At 38.2% G+C, this 26,122-nt stretch overlaps 1 protein-coding gene across 1 annotated transcript in view; it reads left to right on the plus strand.

Moving 5' to 3' along the window:
- The first annotated feature begins 630 nt into the window (after positions 1–630).
- Positions 631–26,122, plus strand: part of EDNRA (endothelin receptor type A) — a 39,356-nt gene continuing 13,864 nt past the window's right edge. Inside the window, exons 1-3 of the mRNA XM_075257632.1 lie at positions 631–817; positions 4,222–4,662; positions 24,028–24,155. Coding sequence (XP_075113733.1) covers positions 4,282–4,662; positions 24,028–24,155 — 509 coding nt within the window. The 5' untranslated portion in view covers positions 631–817; positions 4,222–4,281. The remainder of the gene's footprint in view (positions 818–4,221; positions 4,663–24,027; positions 24,156–26,122) is intronic.

Below are 26,122 nucleotides of genomic sequence, written 5' to 3' on the forward strand. Positions count from 1 at the left end.
TTTGTATACCTTTTTATTGCAGGTACAGAACGTTCCACAATTCTCAGCAGTCCATTTTTTGCAAACCACATGTCAGATTTTAGCAGTCAGTAAATGTCTGTTCCATCCAGGAGAGATCACAGTGATAGTAGTCTTCATAGATTTCTTCACAGCAGACTCTACATTGCTTCTTTCATGTTAAGAAATGGACACTTTTTTTATGGAAATTATTCGCGGAGCACATAGCTTTACTGAATGCACACATCTGGATTGGGGCTCTCCTTGTACCTGCCCCACGCTTACTTACACAAACACTGGAACTTATGAAACCTAAGATCAAACATATTTGTTTCAACTTCTATCCTGCCTCTTATCCCACTCCTCTGGCCATCGGTTCTCCAGAAGTAATCCTGTTCCCTACATGGGAGAAAGGAGAGGTTGTCAGGATTTGAGAGAATGAACAAACTGCAGAAGAAAGATAGCTACAGAGAGGAAATGGTTAAAAAGCTGAGTCCTTCCTTTGCCCCCAAGGCAGAGTCTTTTTGATGTATGTGCTTGAGGTTGGCAGTGGATCAGCTTGCTCTGTGTTTTATGTTTCTCTGTTCTGCCTCTTTTGTCTTGAGAAGGAGGAGGAGATTATCCATCCCACCCAGCCACGGTCTGTGACAGGATAGCACAGATGAAGTTGTGATCTCAGACTGAAAGTTCACTACTTGGAGGTGCTGTGGAGAAGTTTGGCTGCTGCAGCTCTCAAGTGTACACTTCCTCATGATCTGGGATCTCTGCACTCACAGGAAACATCTCAGACCTCCATCATCATCATCAGCTGGAATACCTGGTAAAGAGGATTTATTAGATCTATCTGTATATATGTTCTTTGTAGTATCTTTACATTTCCTCCGTTCAGTGCTGAAGAGGTTAATGCTGAGCATAGTTTTGCCTTCTTTGCTCCTTGTGAATATTGTATCTGGAGTTTAATCTGAGGAAGTCATTACTATCAGGTGATCTATCTTTAATTTCTGGTTAAGTAAAAATAACTAATCTCATAATTGCTGTAATTAAGTCATAGCTGGTAAAATACATGTGTGCGGATGTGAAGGGAGGCAGAAAATCTACATTCATTGGGATCCAGCTGGAAACCTTTCACACTCTTTGTTTCTGACTCTTTTTGCAAGTTCTAGAAAATAATTCTTATGAATGAACCCGTCATCACTCTAAGTCCTTGTTCACACATAGAGAATTATATGTAATAGGCATAAATGCCATGCAAAGAACATGCATTTTCCTATTAAAATCAAGGAAAAAATAAGCACAGCTTTCATGTTTCTATCCTCTCATAGGTTAATGTCCCTAACATCAATACGATTGGAAAAAGCCCCCAAAGTGCCCATCTGTTCCCTGTTGAGGATATCTTTGTGCTGCTTGCTTTTATGTGTCCCTTTTGTTCTTTTATCTGCATTTTTCCTTTCCTTATCCACATAAAAGATAGTAAATTATTAAAGTGACATATTATATAGTCTATAGCTAATTTGTTGGTATTCAGGAATTAGATTAACCCTGATATCTCCTGATGTGGGATTTGGTGCTGGCAGTCCATTATTTCTAATAGTCTAAGTATTGCTTTGTTCTATTAGATTGTACAATTCTGTGTCCTACAGTGCATTGGAGATGTAAACTGCTGTGTTGTCCCTTAGTGCAGATGCAGCAGAGTTTAGTGTGTCATGTGCAGCGCTACTGAATTAGTCATTAATACAATAAATGCTATAGCAATGATTTCTATTACATGAGACTACAGGCAAATCTAGTACAATACCATAGATACAGCATCAGTACAGTGATGGTAGCAAATAACACAAAAGTTCCATTCAAAGTGGTTTGTGTGAATAATACATTCCATGCTAGTACATTGAGATACAAACAGAGAACGTAGAGAGAAATGAGAGTACCTGATTGTACGACATTCCATTGGTGTTCCAGACATATCCATCCCATGGGGAGCTGCTTTCTCATACAACTTTTCTCTGGAGTGCAGAATATAAATAGCCATGTGAATATGGTTTAACCCGAAAAGAACGTGCTTCCCAGAGTCACAATCCAAATATTTAGTTTGTACTTTACAATTCAATCTTCAGGAGAGGGCAAAGGAGAGCAATAAAGTAGCCATAACGTGTTCCTTGTGGGATTCTGGATACTATAGAGCCCTTGGTCTTTCCTTCTGTGGGATTTGACACATGCAGAGCACAAGACAAGCTACATGTATAAGTGTGTGATTTACAAGTGGATTCTATATGGAGAGTAAATATTTGCATCCATTGAAATAGTTCCATATAAACAAGAGCTTACTGTAATAGAAATTTAGGAAAAAGCTAATCTAAATGATCACAATATGGCTCTCATCATTTTGGAACTTGCAATGTCTCCCCAAGTTTGTTCTGGAATTAGTTAAGATCCTTTTTTTTTAACCCATTACCTGTGTCACGGTATGGTGGATCATGAGTAGAAACCATCCATACAACATCTATTATATTGGAGTATATATTGATGATATATACCATAGGTCTGTACATAGTATATATTATTTTTCTGGAGGATTAAATACAGAAACCATCTGTACAACACCTATTATAGCAGAGAATATAATGATGATATATCCAACAGGTCTGTACAAATAATTCTATGGAGGATAAGGTGTAGAATATCCCCCCCTTTAAAATCTTTTAATCTTATCACATTGAAACATTTGTTTATTAAAAGTTAGATTTTCTAGGAGCAGAAATTGATCCTTAATCCCTATATGGGACTCTTTTTCCTCATTTGGTTTAACCCTGGTTCATACCTATCCTTGCTCCTACACTAAAGAGTCCTACACTTTAACCAATAATGTGTACCATGACATACCATCCACACAGCGTATATAATGATGATGTATCCCACAGGTTTGTACATAGGATGTATAACTGTATGGAGGGACATGTAGAAACTATACATACAAACCATACATGTATACTAATTGCGCTCCCCATCCAGATCCTTGGCCTACAACATTTAACATCTCATATTGTCCGCTGCCCTACTCAAGTGCACTATATTCTCTATCATTCGTGAAAGCTAAGATCTCTCTGTCTGAGATATACTTCATGCTAAGATAAAACACTTTAGACTGGTATTTAGTATATACACAAACCCACTTCTCCTAAAAGCAGATATCTGACAGTGAGATAATACACTTGGGTCTTTGTTAATTCTCTGCTGTTTCAGGTAGTGAAATTGCGTTTTAGGGTTATTTGTGTACATGTATGTCTGACATAAGACAGGGATAATGGAGCTGATGGTTAAGGGCTTTCATACTTCAGGCAATCATCAATCATATCAATCATGACATAGACTTTATCCACTATTTATTCTATAAGAGCTTCCATTAAACACTTCTCAGTGTCAATGTGAATCAGAAATGTATCCAATGTCTAAGAATTATTTTATTAAAATGTTATAGGTATAGACTTATTAAAGCCATCAGGTATTAGAATATCTAGTGCTATGTCTAAATAATGGGCACAGAAATGCTATCATAGCAATAAACTGTAAACAGATGTCAAAGGAACCCTACATGATGGATTGGGGTTAATCCAGTAAAGTGGTTTGGAACAGAACTAGGGCAGAGCAGGGTAAGTGCAGGAATGTCATGTTGTATTTCCCATATATGTTCTCACTATTCTTGCGAAATAAAAGGAGTCGGCTCATCAAAAACCTATTTCACATGGCATATAGATGACATAGGGACACCTCTAGGTTAGCCAGAGAACATATGGCAGTTCTCACAGATCTGGACATTTCATTCCCCCTGCTAGTGTAAACGTGAAAAGGTTTATACTTAATACTTTATATTATTGATTCACACAAGGATAAGGTCATTTACTTGAGCCCTAAAAAGGCATGGTAAAGGTTACCCTATATTTCATATACATTTGTGTTAGTGTGCTTAGAGCAGCAGCCATGGAGATTGTTTACATGTGCTTACTTATTTGAGACGTGTTTCTAGGCATCCATTGTGTGTGCATATTTTGTTTTTACTCTGTATCTAGTTTATAGTAAGGTAAAACCATGACTTACATCTAAAAACAATGGTGTAGTAGGCCTCGATTTGACTGAGGGCATATTATGACTTGCATTCAATTGAAAATCATTTTCTGTGTATTGCGTAACCATGTGCAGTATATAACATTATTGTATTTATTGTTCCAGGTAAGCAGTAAGAGGTCCTATACAAGAGATTCTCTGTGGGATTCTGGACAGTAAAGAGACATGGGCTGTGTTATCCTGAGAGTTATTGTTCTGCTGGCATTAACTGGGTTTGCTATCAGTAAAAATGCTGGAAATTACCTTTATAATCAGACCGACTACACGGCCAACTTTACTAGGAACGACACCTTATATCATCCTTTCATGAGGCCAAATAGAAGCATTTTTTGCCCTGAGAGGACTAAAATCAGCAATGTCTTCAAGTACATAAACACTACATTATCTTGTGCTATTTTCATCATTGGGATGGTTGGGAATGCAACACTTCTACGAATAATCTACCATAACAAGTGTATGAGGAATGGACCAAATGCTCTGATAGCCAGCCTAGCACTTGGAGACCTTATCTACATTGTCATTGACATGCCCATTATTGTGTTTAAGGTAAGAGAATTTTTTTTTTATCTTCTCTTAGGCATGATTTTAAGTGGGAGCTTCCTTGACGGCTCTCACAAATAGAACGAGTTGGGAATTTTGCTAAGCAGGCTGACCCTGAGATTCTCTTAAAAAAAATAAAGAAAAAATAATACATAAAGAAAAAGCTATTGTTTAATTGCAAGATCCCCCAAAGATATTCACTATTGACTATTTCTACCATGAAGACAGCCTCTAACTGATTTTTGCAGGTCTCTAGCCCACGTGATCAACTATCACCAGAGGAAGCAGCATTACATGGCAGTCATTCAATGAATCTGTCTATGTAGTGCAGAGCTGGAGCCACTTTTACAGAGCAACACTTCATTGTGACACATTTAGGAGATCCTGAACAGGGAACCCCCTCTATATGACATCTGCATGGTTTAATTGGGCATTTTGGCAGAGGCTGTCTTCATAAGAACTGTGTGAGCATGTGATCTTAAAAAGGGTGTCAAACACTGTCAGACACCTCCTATCTAACTGAGAACAAAAGTATTGGGCATGATAAAAATCCAACATGCCCAACCCTTCTGTCCACTGACATCTGCCATTGGAGGAGAGTTGGGAGAGTTGGGATGCCTTCATACACATTAAATGATTTGCTGGTAATCTTAAAGTAGTTTCCTGCACCCCTCAAGTCATTTTTCATACTGATGACTATTACTCAGGATTGATCATTAGTATTTGATCAGCACCCAGACCCTGCAATAACCATCTGATGCATGTGCCTACAGGTGCCAAAACCTATAGAGATTGCCAGTCAGAAGCAGCTCTGCTCCTACTCAAATAATCGTATGGAAGGTGCCGCCTATATGAATAGAAGCAGAGCTGCTTCTGACTGTCCATCTCTATAGCTTTCAGGACCCAGAGGCATCTGGATGATCGGTGTAGGGTCAAGGTGTTGGACCTCAACAATCAGATGTGAATAAGTCATCAATATGGTAAAAAACTGGGGGCCAGGAAACCCCCATAAAACCATATGGATTTACAATCAAAAGCTTCAACCATAATCGAACCATTACTAAGACATTGACCTAGTTTAAATCAATGGGAAATAAGGCCTGGTAAAATTCCTTTGCTGCTAGGGAGCCATGCAAACCATACCGACTTCAGATTACATTCACATGTCTTTTTTCAGTGCCTTTTAACATTAAAATTACATGATAATTCCATGCTGAAAGGATTCCTTACATGTACATAGACTACGAGATGATTAAATGTAAGTTTGTGGTTATAGTAGAATTTTTGTACTTAAGTATTTATTTTACTTATGTAATAGCGGCATCATATTCTGCAGCGCTTTACAGTTATTGGCAACAATGAGGGCTTTTTTTTTTTCCTTCTCTTTATACTGTCTTGACATTTTGAAGAAAGCGATGTTGATAAATACCATATGTGCCTCTGATGAGGGCAAAAAGGGCTTCAGATAAAATCTACTATGGTTGTTATGAGCAAGCAATATGTGTGAATTCATAAAAGTGCTATATTTGTTTTGTCTTAAAAAGTGGCCAGATCCTTAAGACTGCCCAAACATGAGGTGAGAGGTCAGCCATCTGTTAAAGTATAGTCTTCCTTAGGAAATCATATATTTTTGGGAAAAAAAGGGATTATAACAAAAAAAAAAAAAAAAAAAAAAAAGAATTACATAACCGGCATGGCTTCCATTGAGTACTATGGACACTGCCATATTATTACCTTACAAGTCTCCCTCTTTTAGACGGAGAGTCCCTACTTTTGACCTAAGTCCTCCTGTCCTACTTTGCCTTTTAAATGTCCCTCTTTTTAATATTGGAAATATATGCATTAATACACGTATCTGTATTGCTCCAGAAAAGTAATTGGTGCATTTTAGACCATATCATTTCTGCATTCAGATAATGTGTCTGCAAATATTGTAATAAAAACCCATTCAGTCACATAGATATGCAAACCAATCTTAAACTTGCACCTAGTAAACTAAAATTGTCTCTCTTTGATAGTCCAAAAAGTTGGAAGGTATGTAAATTAGCTTAAAGGGGCTAAAATCCTCTCAAAGTAGTGCAGCATTCTATCATAGATCATGCAGTAAGGCATTGCCTTATAGACATTTTACACAGGCAAATGAATGTACCTATAAATATTTCTTTCTGGTTATTGCTGCGTGTAGGGGTGCCCCGAATATAACACTTGGTAATTGTGTCATTTGTGTGACCATCAAAGTAGGTCAGCAGCACATCTCACCATGTAAACAGATGATGTACAGCCAACAAATGCAAACTATATGCATGTAGATGACAGGTAATAACCACAGATTCTCCAGTTATATCGCCGACTGGTGTCCATTGGTGGACAGAAAACCTTCCTACGTAACCAACCTTGTTAAGCGCTGCTGTATTGTGTATGTATGTGTGTGTATGGGCAGGAGCTCGTGTGAAATACATTAATGTGCTTAAGTTTTCAGTTTAAGTTGTTTTAATGATAATTAAATCCTCCATACTATAATAATAATAATAGTTATAGGCTGAAATTGCCACGGACCACACATTAGGTTATCAATCATGACTGGAGTAACATGGAGGCTGTACTATAGTTAAGTACGTCATTCATTTTCCTTGCATGGTCCTGTTTCTGTATGAGTTCAGTCAGAGTGTTTCTTGTAATCCTGATTTTGGCCATCGCAGTATCAGTTCACATCTGACTATATGACAAAACATCATGTCAGTGTAAGAGGTCCTGGAGGTCACATCTGTATTAGGTTAACATTCACCTAACATATGGAGATCATTTTCACAGGGCATCAGCTGAAATGTCAGGCTCAGATTTATTACAACCCCTCATCTTCAGCAATGTTCCCTTTTTCGAGTTATTTAGCAGCATGTATATAATATTTATGATCGTTTATATTATCTCAACCATGTTGTTGCCAGTATCGGATTCCTTGCTTACCCAAGGGTCTTCATGTGTCCATATGTTTACTGAAAGTTATCGAAAGGAAACTTTGTTTACCAAACAGTTTTATATCATCCAGATCTATTCACTTCCATTCCAGTGATCACATAGAGCACATGTGTATCGCAACCAGAGACGGGAATAATTTGTAGAACTTACTTTATTAGGCCATTAGGATGGTGAAAGGTAAAGCACTATAGTTAATAGAGTTGCATGAGGGTATTACAAGGCAATTGACCAAAGTTATCTGAAAGTAAGAAACCTTAGAATTTTTATAGTTCTATAATTTCATTAATTATCTATTTCTAATGCAGTCCATCAACCAAACCACACAATATAGCTTCTCATGTTCCCGAATCAGACATTTGCAGTATATATTACAGCACTTACATAATGTTGCTTCATAATTCACTATGGACTGCTTCATAGAGAAGACAATAAGTATTTAAATCTACTGAAAATCTGACAAACTTAAATAGCTGTAAAGTTATTAGAAATGACGTAAGTAACAAGATGTTTTCCATGTATCAGTCCTTCCAAAATAGGGAATGTGCAAAGACTCCAGCCCTCGGAGGTTAGTCTTATTTTGAACATAGTTGAAAGACTTGACTGAATTCTTAGCAATGACCTGATCCAGTGGACATTTCATCTGAACACTGCCAAATAGGATACATTCATTTTGGTATTCATTAAAAAGACTTCAAATGCTAAAACCTTAATTCATCCTTTTTTATAGAAATAGAAGGTCATCTTGGACCAAACATGTGGACCATCTGTCAGGACTGAGAATCCCTAGAAAGATACATAAAGCTTTTCACATAGGTTTACCCTGTTACTTGCAGCCGTAGGAACTATTTTCATTAGTATGTAACTAGTGTTTGACCTACGGATTGCTTTGATTGAGGAAGTTCTCTTGAACTCTGTACAAGTGGTAGGTCAGATATCATTACTAGAAAGCTTGAAGATCACATTCTATTAAAGCTTGTTGTATATAATGCAGAATCTGTTTCATTTTCAATATGGATACACAATCTTTTGCACAGTCCCACCTAGTCTACCGTCTACAAGTTATTTGATTATGACTCTAGTTTTAGGAAGTAAAGCCAACATACTCATCAAACATGGAACTATTTATTTTGTCCATTTAGGGTCAAGATTCAATGTACAGTTAGTGTATACTTAAAATTATACAAATACATGTTTTTCACCAAACTATCAATCCATGCATGACAAGTTTCCGAAAAGATTTTTTTAAAGCAATGGGAGTGGGTGAGTGGCATGTGGGTGACCAACTCTCTGATAAAAAAGGAGACCTGTATAATATTAACATATACAGCGGACTTTCACTTCACAGGCCATGTGACGTCATGTTCATCAATCACATTGCCCATTCAAGTTCTGCAGTACCAAAAATATCCAAAGTACAGCTCTGTGTTTGGTTTTCTGCGAAGAGTCCGCAGTGCTTACCCAAATGATGTGATCTCTCCGCACAGCTGATGTTTGGGAGTCCCTTGTATCAGACCCCCCAAGGATCTTCAATTGATGACCTATCTTGAGCACAGATCTTCAACTGATATAAGCTTGGGAAACATTTTACATAACATTAAAAAGTCCTGCTTAATATTGGAGGTTCCTCTTGTGTTATCAAAACTGCCTTGACCAGTTGAGGCCTGAAATCCACAAGACCTCTGACAGTGTCCTGTGGTATCTATCAGCAGATCAATTAAGTCCTTTGAGTTGCTGTTAGGATGGGGTCCCGCAGGTTTTCCTTCTGGCGCACAGCGCCACCTGCGGGTCAATCCAGTTTTCGCCCTCTGCGTCGGACGGTGAGGTTTGTGGAGTCTAAGTCCAGCATTTGGCCTACTGAGCATGCTCGGACTTTTTGGAGACGCTCTGAGGCTAAGTCTCATTCTCACCCTACTGAGCATACTCAGACTTTTTGGAGACGTTCTGAGGCTAAGTCCCATTCCACCCATACTGGGCATTCCCAGTGAGGTTATGGCCACTGCCCTGTGGGCGGGGACTTGCCTTTATATGGTGTGAGCCGACGCCCACCAGGTGCTCACACTTTGACTATTACGTTGAGACAGAGAGGTTCAGGGCTAGGTTCCTGTCAATGCCAGATTACCAGGTATATGCACCAGGTTATGCAGGTATTCTAGTGTAGGATTCCTGGATACTGCCGGTAGGGAACTATATAGCCTGTTGGGTCTGTCCAGTAATATTGTAGCTTCAAAGCTGTTATGGAGCCCTATGTGATTCTGACCAGGGTTGACATTTAACCCTTGGTAGCCTTAGTTGCAGCCTATACTCAGGTGCAGTTCCCCAGTAAGTTACTGGTGAACCAGTGTTGCCGCCTGTTCACATTCAAGCTGCACAAAAAACACTTGCCCAGTGAAGCCAACTGGTGTAAGCCTCATTGCAGTCAATTCCCATTAAAGCTGCACAAAACACCTGCCCAGTGAAGTTAACTGGTATAATCCTCCTTTGCAGCCGGTTCACAGTGGAGCTGCACGAACGCCTTCACCCAGTGAAGTTAACTGGTGAACGTGCGTGGGTCCCTGTTCACACTTGAGCCACGCGAACATACTGCTGCTTCGCTCAGGCAGACGGCCTCCCTTCTGGGGCTTGTGGACCTTGACTGCAGCCACTACCGCAGTCAAGAGTTTCTGTCAAAATAATTATATATATATACAGAACCGTAACAGTTGCTAACTGGGACCTTCATGGATCAGAGTTGTTCTTCCAACTGATCCCACAGATTCTTAATTTAATTATCATATTTCTCAACTCATTCCTGAGTAGGGTGTCACCCAAAAAGTAAGAAACACACATGCCAACAGGACATCTACAAGAGAACACTATTATCAGAGCAGGTCATCCTCTTCCAGTGCTTCATCCATTGCTCCAAAGACCAGTTCTGATGCTCACATGCACTATTATAGGAAATTTTTAAGGTGGATATGGATCAGTATGAGTAGTCTGCAGCTACACAGTTCCATATGCTGTAAGCTGCAATGCACTGTATATTCTCATACCTTTGTATCATAACCAACATTACTGTTTTCAGCAACTTGTACTACAGAAGTTTGTCTGTGGGATCAGACCAGATAAGCTAGTCTTTATGCCCATAGCCCTGTCACAGGCCCGTTGATTGTCCTGCATCCAAATCCAGTCACCAGCTCACTGGTTATGCTACCTTGGATACCTTTTAGTAAGTGCTAACCACTACATCCCATAAATACCTCAAAAAAACCATTTTTCTGGACATGCTCTGACAAAATCACCTAGCATCACAATTGTGCCACTCTGTAACTGTCGAGTGTCTGACCTCTGGGACTGCCACCAATCCTGAGAGTGAAGCAAACACAATCCTGGAGTAACATGGCATCCCCTTCACAGTCTTTTCCTGCACAGGTCAAGCACTGGGGTAACACTGTAGCCCCTTCATTCCCAGGATAGCTTTGTGCTCAAATGGTTAGATTCCCAACAGTCATAAAACAATGACCTATGCTAGCAACATGGCATCACTTTGCACTTTAATGTTATAGCTGACTAGTGTATGGTAACCTGAAGTTTGGACAGCACGATAACATAGGTATAGAGTAGAATAGACATTTATTAGAACATTATCTACTGTGAATATAAGGAAAGGATGGCCAAGTATTATTCTAAAGGTTTACCTTTTTGAAAATCTTTTTTTTTCCAAGCATTCTGATTATCTTCCACCTCCTTTTCTCTTCCTTCGGTTTCATACAAGTACAAACAATATACAAACAATGTATCAAGGACAAACAAGTTAGGTAAGACCACATATGCATAGGAAGTTACAGTAATGTATACCCCAGGCACACTTCTCCTGAGAACGATACTTTTCTACCATTGGGCCTCATGTCTTTATGAAGCTTCTTTGACTACCAGCTTTTTTTCTAGGGTCAGGAGATAATCATACACATTAGGGAGAGTGCGTGCCTACATAGGCGTATAGAGACTTACAAGTCATTACTGCTCCGCTAGGGATTCTGGGTAAAAATATGCAAATCTATTCTGTTCTCCTAAAAACATCTTGGAGAATAGATTTACATAGCTTTTTTCTATACAGTTTTCTCAGCACATTTCACTTTCTGATAAAATGGTTATATCTTCTTGACAGGCAGCCCATCCTCGCTCATGATGATGATGTAGTTACTATACTTCAAGTGATTTACAAAGTTTATGTGCCAAGCCCATACAGGGTAAGCTTTAGTCAGTGCCTGTGGGCAGAATGAAGTCAGACTTAGGCTATATTCACATAGTGTTTTGCCTTTGTGCTTACTCTTGTTCATAGAAGAGTATCCTGTCATTTGGAGGGCCCAAGCAATATTATGTCTGGAAAGCCTCTTGAATCAAATTTTTTACGCCACTCCCCCTTCTTTACCAGAACTGCCCACCCTTTAACTGGTCCACAGGGTACATTGCTCTCTTAACTGGTCCCCACACAGTATATTGTTTTAGGGCAACCACATGGTACATTATCCTCTTTTATAGCCCCCACATGGTACATTGCCCCTTTCTATGGTCCCCACATGGTACAGTGCCCAGTTTTATGGCCCCCTGCACAATACATTGCCCTCTTTTACGCCTGCTATATTAGGCTGCACACCCCTACTCCTACCTAGGACAGCCTCTGCTTCGGCATACAGGGGATGCCATGCATTTAATGTCTGGACATTAAACAACATCACAACGTGACAATGTAATGCCCCCTGGAGACCAAAACAGAGCGGACCTGAACAGGAATGGAAACAGGTTAGTAAAATATCAGCCACTGCTGCCACAACCACAGCTACTGAACTACCCTGAACTCTGGCCAAACCTGCACCTTGGTGTCCCAAGCAGAAGAACTCCCCTTTATTACATTGAAATGAACTAACTAGCATATGCAGATTGTGAAAACAGACAAGACCTTTAACTGATTTTATATAAATGAATCCTTACATAGAAAGTCAGAAAACAAAACTGCTAAAATGAACAGGAATCTTGCATGTATTGCCTATATTCCATAAACCAAGGCTGAGATTTAATATATATATATATATATATATATATATATATATATATATATATATATATTAGATAAAAATCTACAATAGATAAAAATTTCCAGTTTTGCAAATGTTAGAAATGTGCAAAAATCTGAGATTAAACAATGAGGATAACTGCATGTTTTTCTTTACTCTTAGGGTATGTTCCAATGGCAAAATTTGGTGCTGTTTTGGAGGTGGGTTCTGCTTCAACAACAAATTTCACTCTAAGGGAGCCTTCACACAGAGTTTATGCTCGCTCATTCTGAACGTAAAACTCGTTCAGAGTGAGCAGCGTAAAAAACAGATCCCATTGACGCGCGTGTCACATTGAAAGCAAAAGGTAAAAAAGCCTCCCATTGATTTCAATGGGTATCGCGTGTATGTCGGCACCCATACAAGTCAATGGGATCTGTTTTTTACACCGCTCACTCTGAACGAGTTTTACGTTCAGAATGAGCGAGCATAAACTCTGTGTGAAGGTGTATCACATTGAAAGCAATAGGTAAAAAAGCCTCCCATTGATTTCAACGGGAGCGCGCGTATGCCGGCACCAATAGAAATCAATGGGATGTGTTTTTAATGCCGCTCACTCTGAACGAGTTTTACATTCAGAATGAGCGAGCGTTTACTCCATGTGAAGGCTCCCTAACATTGGAGCAGAATACTGAAAAAATAAGCAGCCAGCTCAATCTTGTTGCAAATTTCAAGACTGATCAGCCCAATGTGCGAGACAGTCAGCTGACCAACCCTATTCTTCACAGATCAGTCACTGAAAGCTGCGGTGAAAGGTCAAAGCTTTTGCCTTTTAGCTTTCCGCCATGGGGAGTCAGAGGTCCAGAAAATGAAAAAGAATCTGCGGCAGAAATCTGCTTCAATTCCACTCTACTTACCATCTGAACAGGCTCTTGTTTGTCACTTATACTAAATACTATACTGAATGAAAGAACTGTTGTTTAGCATGAATGTGAGTTGGCATAACCATGCCAAGATGAAACGCCATTACTGAAGTCACTCATGTATTATATGTGTCCATAACATAGCTGACATGTAATGATAAAGCTTATCTTCATGATCCTCCAGAGCGGGTTCCCATGTTTGATCTGTGAAACTGTCTATTGTAATATCTTAGGTCTTTAACACCAGTACCCATAAGAATGAGGCACTTGTTAACCCAGCTTTCCTACATCATGAACATTTGCCATAAAACGGTGAATAATACATGTTCACAGTATCTCCAAGACAGAGATGTAAGAAGTTACTTACCTTAAGCTGACAATTTACTCACATTTGATTCTAATTTATTATTGATAATAATAAAAAAAAAATGCTTGTTTTTTGTTAAGACACGTACACTAGGAAGTGAAGATATACTGTGCTTAGATCATCTGAAAAGTTATCTTGGAAACTCTGTGGTCACCACTAATGGTCTGTTGCAATAGTGCCGTAAGCTTTCTTCTCACCAGACCATTACATATATATGAAGTATGTATACTATGTTAAAATCTCGCTGCACTACTCTTAGACATAAACTTCCCCACATTAGTCAGAAAATTCATAGTGACTAATTGACTTTCCATAATATTGATAATGCAGTAATATGTGTAGCAGGGAGGAAATGGTACTTGGGGGGAAAACTGAGGAAAATGGATTCATAAATTACTTATCACCAGTGTGGTGGTTATTCATAAAGCTTCACATTGATCATAGTAGTAGAATAGATATTTTTATACCTATTATTTTCATACCATTTCTGTTTTGTCTGCCATGATTTAAAAGGATTCTTCAGTTACGACAAGTTACCACCTCCCTATAGAATATAAAGTAACCTGCTGATAAATGGGGCTTATAAAATGCTTTCAAAAATGTTGTTAGTTTATTTTTGTCAAGTAATAAAATTAAAGGGAGTCTATCATTAGGGATTTCATTTTTTTAAGTAAACACACATAGGAATAGCCTTTAGAAAGGCTATTTTAGTCCTTTAGTCCTACCCTCTCTTTCTCTCCTGCTCACAGCCGTTTTTGAAATATATCATTTTTGGATAATAAATAGAGATGAGCGAACAGTAAAATGTTCGAGGTTAGATATTCGTTTCGAGTAGCCCCTCAATATTCGACTACTCGAATCGAATATCGAACCCTATTATAGTCTATGGGGGGAAAATGCTCGTTTCAAGGGTAGGCAACGTTCGATCAAATTATACTTACCAAGTCCATGAGTGAGGGTCGGGCTGGATCCTCCGAGAAGTCTTCTCCTTGCAGTGTCCCTGCGGCATCTTCCGGCTGTGAATTCACTCTGCCAGGCATCGGACCTGGGCAGAGCCGACTGCGCATGCCCGCACTACAAGCGCCCGATGCCTGGCAGAGTGAATGAAGCGCCAGAAGACGCCGCAGGGAAGCTGCACGGAGAAGACTTCTAAAGGTAGGAGAAGAACCAGCGTTGATTGGCCAACTGTATAGCATTCGGCCAATCAATGCTGGTTCTGCATCGAACTTTTACATTCAAATAGCGAGTGGTACTCGATCGAGTACGAGTATTTCAAATACCGTAGTATTCAATCGAATCTCTACTCGATCGAGTACTACTCGATCGAGTACTACTCGCTCATCTCTAATAATAAATAAATGAAGCTCAGGGAGCACAGAGGACGTTCCCCCTGTGCTCCGAGCAGAGCATTGTCATACCATTGATTCCACCTCCTGTGCCGTTCCTTCATACAGATTAGTTCTCGTCATCCTCTTCACTGCGTAGGCACCTGCTCTGTCTTCAGCGGAATCCAAATCCACTTTGGCTTTGCGCCGAACATATAGCACGTGCTCTACTGGCCATTTTAATTATATTCCTACACAAGTGAATAGCGCATGACCGGGATTCGGATCCCCCTGAAGACAGAGGCGGCTGCGTGTGAAGATGACGAGAAGAGATAATCTGCATGAAAGGGGTGTGAACAAACGTCCCAGGATGGCAACAGTATGACGATGCATTGCTTGGAGTACAGGAGGAATGCCTAGAACTAAAGGACTAAGGGCTATTCCAACGTGTGTTGACTTAAAAAAAAATCCCTTTAAATGAATGAACAAAAGAGAAATTTAAATCATATCAATATTTGGTGTGACCTCCCTTTGCCTTCAGAAACATATCAGTTCTTTTAGATACACTTGCACACAGCTTTTGAAGCAATTTAGCAAGGAGGGTGTTACAAACAGATCTTCTGAGGATGTAGGCTTGCTTAAATCCTTCTGTCTCTTCATGTAATCCCAGACAGACTGGATGATGTTGAGATCAGGGCTCTGTGGGGGCCGTATCATCACTTCCAGGGCTCCTCCTCCAAAGGCTGGTCATACCAAATATTTATATGACTTACATTTCCCTTTTGTTCATTTCCTTCCGTTTGTTATCACTTCTATTTTGTAAAGCCTTTATACTTTACTCTCTGTATATATACTGTAGTTCATTTACTGATTCTGAACGAGTTGGTTACATTTTAAGCCTTCTTAAAGATAAACTCTATAGGAAAGACTCTACTTCTGCCCAGTACAAAGCTGTCTGCTATATGTACAGCTCCTAATTCTAATCCTTTTTCCTGGTAATTATTACAGTTTTGATACAATGTTTTCTTTTCCATCATGATATAAAACCAAAAAATGTTTTACTAGTGTCTGGAAATGACATTATTTAGTGATATTGACATACTACTGGCCAAAGAAGAAAGATGAGAAGTTGGAGCTGATATTTTACTGACTCATTGGATACAACTAGGAAAGAGAAAGGTCTTATTTGCTTATTAATTATAAAAAGCAAAATCTCGGTATGTTTCTTGCGTGTGTAGACTTTGTTCTAGCCTTTATATGGGCTGCCTTTCACCTTTACTGAGACTTCATGTGTACATGTACTGCCGTGCCTTAAAATGTCTACTCTTCCCACTCTTCTATCATCATCTCAATAGCCAAGGATATTATGATTTCGGATTTCCTCTGTGAAGCTATTCGTTATGGCATGACTCTTGCACGAACCTTACCATTTCTCAGCAGAAAACAGTGAAAATGCTTCAGTTCAGTACTAGATTATGCAGACTTTTTTTTTCTTTTAGTCCACATTTGTACATAATAAAATTGAAAAAAGTGGTGGCAATGTCTTTCTTCAGGAGGCTGTAGTTATAGTCCTGAGAATTTTTGACAGGTATGTATGTCTACATACAGTTTTATCCTGATTGTCATTGACTAATCTTTCTTGGAGTGCTTACTAACGTTAGCCCCAAACCTCAGCTCAGGGCGCTCAGGAGTCCTCTGTTGTAATAACAGGATCACTCAAGAAGTCACTCTACAACAACAAGGATCATTCTTATGTGATAGCTATATCCTAAATGATAATACTGTATTAAACACAAAAACAATTACCTTTTGGGATGAAGACATATTTGGCAGAACAAATTACCTCATGTCTGCTGCTCAGAAATAAATACTTCTGATATGCAGACAAGTGTTCTTGTCATAAATTCCTAACAGATATTTGCGGGAATTGAACTTTGATGAATCCCAGCAACTGCCTTTCAGCAAAGGCTTACAGCATACTCTTACTGGAACTTAGTGCCAGCTCATACGCTTACAGAAAGGGGGTGACTTTTTTTTCCAACCCCAAAACGTAAATTAATATAGACTGTCTAAGCAATTTTTTTCTCCTGTGCAGATAAAATGTGGATTGTGGAACTGGAGATATATTATAACGTATATCGTGCTCCCCATTACTGCAATTTATAGGCATGTGTCCCAAGTACTTGGGATGAGAAGTGACTCCAACAAGCCACTCTGCAAGGAATTTGATGGAAGGAAAGTGAAAGATTTAAGAGTTGTTCACCTCTTCATAAATTTAGCATATTTAACTCCAAATAAATCTGGATTAAAAACTGGCATATGAAACATAAGTCTTATTTGGACATAGTACGATTCTATTATTGGCAGACTATTGAAAACAGATAAAATGAATGGTGTGAACGACTTAACAATTCACAACCTTCATATCTACAGTACATCACATTACTCACAGTTGTACAACTGACTGTAGTCTGACTAATAGAAGTTTTTCGGATAGCTTCCAAGTTTATTTGACTTTCTGTGAAATGATGATACTGTCTGGTTACGTATAACTACCCACTAAGGAAACGTAAATGGGAAGTGCATTTTGCTAATACTATATTCTCACGATTTAGAGTTCAAGATTAAAGACGCAGGCTTGGTTCTTACTGATAATGGATGAGAAGAACATATTGTTCATTGTTGGGTGAAATTCAGTAGGCAACACAGTGATGTTAATCCTATTGTCATGGTCCAGGCAAATCAGTGGAACATGAGGTCTGAATAATGCCAATATTCTATTTATCAAAGATGAAGACAGAGTAAACTATTACAAACTTTGCAAAGAAAATCACTGACTACTACTTCTCATTCTACATTATGGTATTCTACTAGTAAAGGCAAAACTTGATAATACTTCAATTCATTTCTTAAAGATGTATTGCATAAGTATACAAAATATTTGTTTTCCTTAGAACTGAGAACAGCGTCTAATCTATATAAGCCCAGAAAGTGCAATGTCTACTCCCTATGTTAATGTTTGCTATTATCTTTTCTTATTTTTGTAATATTCTTTAATGTATAAATTTTTGTTCCTTTATAAGGTTTTAAAATGGTATTTTTGGTTGCTTATAAGCTTATGCCCCAATATTCAACACTACAGGGTAGGCCATAAGTATGGATACACCCAGATAAAATGGAAGTGGTTATCACCTTACGTTTGTGACATATCAGTACATTGAGGGAGGTAACATTTGAGGCCAGGTGATGCCACCATTTTGGATTCAACTTTACTTTTTTTCAATGGGAAGGGGTTCATGTGACACATCAAACGCATGGAGAATTGCACAAGAAAAACAATGGTGTGCTCATTTTTAATGTAGCAATATTCATTATCATTGTATCCTGTATCCGTTGTTTCAGGTACCACACATCCTGGATCTTCACGGAGCACACCATAGCCTACAAATGGCCCCAGAGATAGAAGTCCAAGGGAGTGAGATCCAGAAACCTTGAGTGTATCCATATCTGGGTGTATCCATACTTATGGCCTACCTGGGTGTATCCATACTTATGGCCCATCCTGTATTTCTCCAGTAATTTTACAGTTGCAAAAACTAGGCCAAAAAAAGGGTAATTAAAGAAATAAACCATTCTCCAGCCATCTTATAACATAAGGGAGTCCTTTAGCCAGGACTTTATATTCTTAGCCTCAAAAACACACACATTCAGCACAGCTCTCAGCTCTGTAGGGCTATCTATGGCAACAAAACTACTTGCTGAGGTTTAAAAAACCAAGCATTGACATGAGTAGCTCTCTAAAATAGGGAAATTGGATTGTCAACCAAAGTAGATATAGAAACTGATGTTAGTGATGTCATTCAACACAACACATTATGAAACACAGAAAAAGAAAAACATGTTCAGATAGTGATCCGCAAACACAAACTTTAAAGGGGTAATCCATTGGAGAGGTAATAAATAATAGATTGAAGGACTTTTACTGCTAAGAGGTGGTGTATAAATGGAGCAGAGGTCAAGCACATGCCCTGCCGGTCCACTTAAAGTCTGTAGCACTGTAGGGAATAGTGATCTAGCATTTCACAACTATCCACTGGATGGGTTAGACATGCTTTAGGCTACAAAACCCCTATAAACAGAGCTCAGAGTTTTGATATGCATATTTTCTCCAATACATTTGGATAACAATCGTGATATCAGCTTTATACTATAAGTCAATTAGAATCCTCCAAGCTGAACAGATTCTATTATTATCAGCATTATCAAAGATATGTATGCCAGTATGACTAAATACTAGTGTCTATTGTCACATATTATAATTATATGGTATAATTTATGGCGGTCAATTTTATCCATTGTTCTGACAACTTTTCCTAAATATTTGACATCATTGAATGTGTTTGTTTGTACAGTGTGGATGGGGATACAATTTCCTTCTCTCTAGACATATAATCTCTAGATATATAATTCCCGCGGAATTTACAAAGTAGTCTTTGTGTATTCTACAAGAGTGGCAGGAATTGATGAAGCTATTGCTTCAGGGCATAGGTGAAGACCTTCAGTTAAGTAGGTTAAAAGGTTGATAAGAGAGACCTTTATATTCTGACCTCACTAAACATTATCCAAGGTTACTGAATATTCATGGGAATCATGTCTCCATTCTGGTCTACTAGTCAAAGAGATCCATAAAACATTATAAACAAGGACAAGGGTCCATAGAAACTCTCATTGTCATTACGTCCATAAAGACTGTCATTGTAATTTTTATAAGGATAAATATTCATGGAGTACTTTCTACATATCTTGAAAGTCTTTTCCCAAGAATAATCGTCTTGTGCATTTGTAAACTGTGACTGAAATGTTTACTAAAGAAGTCCTTTGTGTATGTGTCTCTGATCATGTTCTCAGATGCCACTGACTGCCATAGTAGTTTGTCTCTAATATGGTTTCCGCTTTGTTGATTTCTACAAACAAGTCTTATTTATACTTTAAAAATGATTCTGAGGACACATGTCTCCCCTGCTGCGTCTCTGCTCTGTGTAAGAGATATCTGTATCTACCTTGGAGCATTCTGTGGGGCCAAAGCTGCTGCCCAGATGTCTCTACTTTGCTTACAAAGATCAGCCAAAGTTTTCTTATTTTTGATGAAAGGACCAAAAAAAAAAAAGGAAAATAAAATACATAATATAAATAAGGACATCTATAGATGATGATTTTTCTTATTGATATATAGAATTTGTTTTACTCTAACCCCTGTGAGAAGGTGACAGGCAGAGTTCTGAAGTCCAGATATATCAGCCCCAGCTTTCTGACATATGTCTGGTCCAGGGCGGATCTGGAGTAGGTCTCAGCCCAGGTGTAGATGTGGCTCATTACTGGGGCAGAAAAAGCTGCAGCTCTTGAATTGTAGGGCAGTTCCATGAGGTGAAAGGAGGTGGATGGCTCTGTCCTGTAACCCTGAGTCCGGTGAGATATATTGTGCCTGTTTTGTTCATGCGGCTAGAAGTAAGTCACATGTATAGTTAGGTTATCCATTCTGTTTAGCTCATTCTGTGGCTCAGACGAGCAGGTATTTATTTTGTTTTTGCCGAAGTTAAGGCTGTATTTTGTTTTGTTTATTTTGTGCCTGAAGTCAAGGTTTATCTATTTTCCTGTCTTCTTTTGTTTTAGTTTTTTTTTTTTTTTTTTTTTGGGGGGGGGGGTTAATAAATCAGTTTGCTGCATATTTTGTGTCCCTGTCTTGACTGTTTGGGTCCGTACCAATGTTTCTACCGAGCTAACTTCCCCACACCCCTTATGAAGACTGGGTTGCACTGTTACCTTGTAGAACTGAGATCCCGGGTTCAGATCTCCCCACATTTGCGTTGATTTTCTCCAACATTGCAAAAATATACTGAAAAAAAATTGTCAGCCACTACACCTACTCCACAACCCTCCCTGCACTTTAAGTACTTTATATCAGAAAGTTGTGTTGCAAAGGTTTGTCATTGTTGGCTTCTGTGCTTTCAGTAGTCCCAAAATATTATTTATAATCAAATTTTTATATAGGGAACAAATCTTGTTTCATTCGCTTCCATAGACTTCCCCACTTTAGTCGCACACTGATGTATTGGTAGTCAGTTAATGACACATGGAAAACTATAAACACTATATAGATGTATTGCTCTGAATAGATTCTGGTCCACAGACCCAGGGCTACAAGATAACAATGCCCTCCAAAGACATACAACAAAAAATGAATAGGTACAAGGCAGCACAGTTTTCTAGGGATTAAGGGCTCAAATCTAACCAAAGGCAACGTCTACGCAGAGGTTGTATGTTCTTCTTGTACTTGCATGGGTTTTATTCAGGTTCCACAATCCAAATGCTAAGTTGTTTGGCTTCTTATGAAATTAGGTCTAACATGTACAGTGGTGCTTGAATATTTGTGAACCCTTGTTAATTTTCTATATTTCTGCATAAACGTGACCTAAAATTACATCAGAGTTTGATACACAAATCCTAAAAGGTGATAAATAACATCAAATTAAACAAATGAGTCACAACTATTATACTTGTCATAGGACATATCTGTGAGTGAAAAGTATATAGACCATTAGATCTAGTAGGTCATTGAAGGTGAATTAGATGGGATTGCAAGGAGAAAGCCGCTGTTCTCCAAAAAGATCATTGCTATCTGTCTGCAGTTTGCTAAAGATCACTTGGACAAGCCAAACGATTATTAGAGTGTTGTGGATAGAGGAGACCAAAATAGAGTTGTTTTTATGTCAAATGAGTAGGGTTATGTTTGGGGAATGAAAAACACTGCATTCCAACATATAACCCTCATATCATCTATGAAATACTGTGGTGGTAGGATCATGGTTTGGGCCTATTTTGCTGCATCTTGGGCAAGACTTGCCATCGTTAATGGAGCAATACATTTTGAATTGTACCAGCAGGAAAATGTCATGATCTGAAACTCAGATAAACATGTGTCATTCATCAATCCTAAATATACAAGTTGTACCACCAAAGAACCATTATAGAAGAATAAAGTTAAAGTATTGGAATGGCCAAGTCAAAGTCTTGACCTTTAATCCAATACAAATGTGGAAGGACCTGAAGCAAACAGTTCATGGGAAGAATCCACCAACATAACAGAGTTGAAGCTGTTTTGTACAGAGGACTAGGCTAATATTCCTCCATGTTGATGCAGGTGCAGGACTATTGAACAATTATCAGAAACCCTAAGATGCAGTTATTGCTGCACAAGGGGTCACATGAGATACTGAAAGCAAAGATTCACATATTTTTGACTCACAGATGTTATATTAGCTCATTTTTTTAATAATTGACTGAAGTCTATTTTTTTTACCCAGTTGTGTTATTAATTAATTATTTATGTACTTTTTGGACTTTTGTTAAAATTGGTCAAATTCACATAGAAATATAGAAATTTTGAAGCATTCACAAACTTTCAAGCACTGCTATATGTATGTATAAGATAGTGAAATTAGATTGAGAATCCCTTGAGGACAGATAGACGTGAATGATGATAATCTCTGTGCACTGCTGCAGAATATGTTGGCATAATATATGTCATTGGCAATACGCGTAAATAAATCTGAGGTTTGTGAGCTAAAGACCAGCCATTTCTAAAAAGGTTGGTATATGGTTCTAGTACTGAATACAAACAACTGAATAACCCTCTACATATTATTTAGAGTCTGAGGAGGTCATCTTATGATAAATTCTTTCTACAAAAACTCAAATATTCTTAATAATGAAGATTTATTATAGGATAATTCAATACATTAATAAACACCCAAATTGAGCGGAAAATGTTAAAGGGTCCAGTTTTGTAACATGCTGAATAGGCTCTTAAGAAGACCGGTATGTGCATAATAAATGGCAAAAGTACCTTGAGGAAGCATTAGATACATTTTCTACCATTTGCATCTCCATTATTAAGGTTCTTTACTTCCTGAGACATTAGTTATTCTAAGTACCTGCTGTAAAGATATAAATAAGACAACATAAAACATGCACAGGGTTATCAACATAATAATGTATAGTATTTTACATATATTATACAAGCTATGTGCTTCTAGTATAATTAATGTGAAAGCCTGGCTTTAGAGAATATTCAAGACAGGAAATTTCTTCTACGACAGAATATTATTTGTGTGGTAGTACGGGATATAATGTACGGTTATTATGCTGCACAGACTGAAATAACACAGTAACACAGAGCGTGTATATGTGTGTAGATAGATGGATCGAAAGATGTACAGTACTGTGCATAATTTTTAGGTAGGTGTGGAAAAATGTTGCAAATTGTTTATTTTACCATTAACAAATGTAATTGAATAAACAAAGGAGAAATCTGAATGACATCAATATTTGGTGTGACCACTCTTTGCCTTCAAAGCAAAATCAATTCTATATACAGCTGTACACAATTATTAAAGGAACTCGGCACTAGTATTCCAGACATCTTGGACATACTAGTAGATTTGATCTATGCTTCTCTTCATGCAAACCCAACCATATCAGTGGGGCCATATCATCACTTCTAGGACTCCTCTGGCAAAAGGCGCTAGAACTAATATTGATGTGGTTTAGATTTATGTTTTGCTCATTCACTCTCCACAGTGATTGATATATATATATACAGTGTGTATATATATATATATATATATATATATATAGTTTTTATCTGAAATGTATACTAAATAGAAACGCTAACAATGGTATTTGTTCTCCAGCTTCTTACACAGCGATTTCCTTTTGACCAGTCACCGTTTGGAGAGTGTCTTTGCAAGCTGCTGCCATTCATACAGAAGGCTTCCGTTGGAATCACAGTGCTTAACTTGTGTGCTCTAAGCGTAGACAGGTATGTTTACCACTTTTCATATATTCCAAGGAAAGTCAGCCATCAATCAGAATATTTCTTTGGAATACAAATTCCTGTATAAAATCTACTGAGAGTGATGGGAAAGTGTCATCTGCTGCCAAAACATTCTAAAAATAGGTGAACAAGCCTAATAGCCTAAAGGCTCTTTGGGATAAAAGGCCATTGCAAACAATCAATATGTTGATTTATTGATGGGCACTCATTAGCCTGAGACTTCAGCTATGTAAAGGTCCCTCAAGAGCTAGATTTTTGACAGTAAAATCTTGATGCACCTGCAGATCTCAATTATATAAAACCAAACTATGTCTTAGCTCTGATCAAGGCTAGAACTAGAGGATGAAATGAAATGATTTATTGAAGAAGTAAAAACATGACGTATGCTGTCCTGCTACTGTGGTTATATGGAGAAACAGTATAAATCCCTCAATCTCTCAGTATAGAGCAGTGGTTCTTAACCTTGTTTGAGGTACCGTTCCCACCAGTTTCATATGCACATTCACCGAACCCTTCTTTAGTGATAAATCAAATATGATTTTTTTTCCAAATTCAAGACATAGGTATATGTGTTTTTACTGGTACACAAAATGAGCCGCGCATATGGCCTAGGGTTCGATCAAACCCTGGATAAGAACCACTGGTATAGAGGGAGCTCTTACCATCCACTAGTTTAACTACTTGTTTCAGGACATGTGTAGTTTTTCAGATTCCTTTCCCACAACCTGGAAGCAGAATTCCTGCTACTTTTAGACGTGGCAGTATTTTCAAAGGGTAGGTTCCCCTCTAATACAGTGTTGGCAGAACATTGGCTGGGATGTCCCAATTTCCTTTATTGGCTTGCAGAATTCTGGGTAATGCTCCATAAACTCTTGACAGATGTCTATTTACTCCAGATGCAAGATGATAACAGCATGATGCTTTACTTACCATAATGTGTTATTCTTTATTACTTCTTCTGAAGAGGATTCATGATGGCTTTTTACAGGGGTTTCAATAGAACAAGTTTTTACCAGAACATTTCCGACCATCTGTTAACACTCAGACAACAACTTTTAACATGACTTTCAAGAGTGAATAAACATAAGTAGAGATGAATTGGCAGTGTGACATGCATAATGGCAATGAGCAGAAATAAATGGTGCCAATCTCTCAGATAGTTTTGTCTGTTGGATTTAACTTAATTAAATCACATTTACATTAATCAATCAAAGCATACAGTAGATTCAGAGCGAACATATAATTATATCCTAAAATCCTTGCACTCCTCAAGCTATAACCACATCAAGGTTTTTCCTTTTTTCTCATAATAGTTTTTTTGTTTCATATGTGTGCCAGTTCATGAACAACTATAGCACCTGCACAAATAAAAAAAATACATAATAACTATACGTATCAACTGATGAGAACAATATTACAGGTTATGGACTCTAGATTTTAAGGACACGTTGATCCAGCGTTTTTATACTGACTGCCAGATTGGAGTCGGGAAGGAATTTTTCCCCCTGAAATGGGGTAATTGGCATGAGCCTCATGGGGTTTTTTGCCTTCCCATAGATCAACACTGTAGGGGATTGTAGGGTTATAGGTTGGACTTGATGGACTGATGTTTTTATCCAACCTCATCTACTGTGTAACTATATAGCAAATATTAGGGCCCCTTCACACGGAGTAAACGCGCGTGTATTTTGGCAAGATACACGTGTAAAAATAAGACTCCCATTGACTTCAATGACATTTTATACGTGTATTTTGACGTGTTTTTTTACACGTGTAAAAAAAAAATGCCTTTGAAGTCAATGGGAGTCTGATTTTTACACGTGTATTTTTAAACGTGTATTTTGCCAAAATACTCGCGCGTTTACTCTGTGTGAAGGGGCCCTAAATGAACTAAGAAAGGACTTGAATGGGGTGGGTTGCTCATGGATGACAGTTGTCACTTGATATTTATT

Source organism: Leptodactylus fuscus, chromosome 1 (genome assembly GCF_031893055.1).
Source record: "Leptodactylus fuscus isolate aLepFus1 chromosome 1, aLepFus1.hap2, whole genome shotgun sequence".
Taxonomy (NCBI): domain Eukaryota; kingdom Metazoa; phylum Chordata; class Amphibia; order Anura; family Leptodactylidae; genus Leptodactylus; species Leptodactylus fuscus.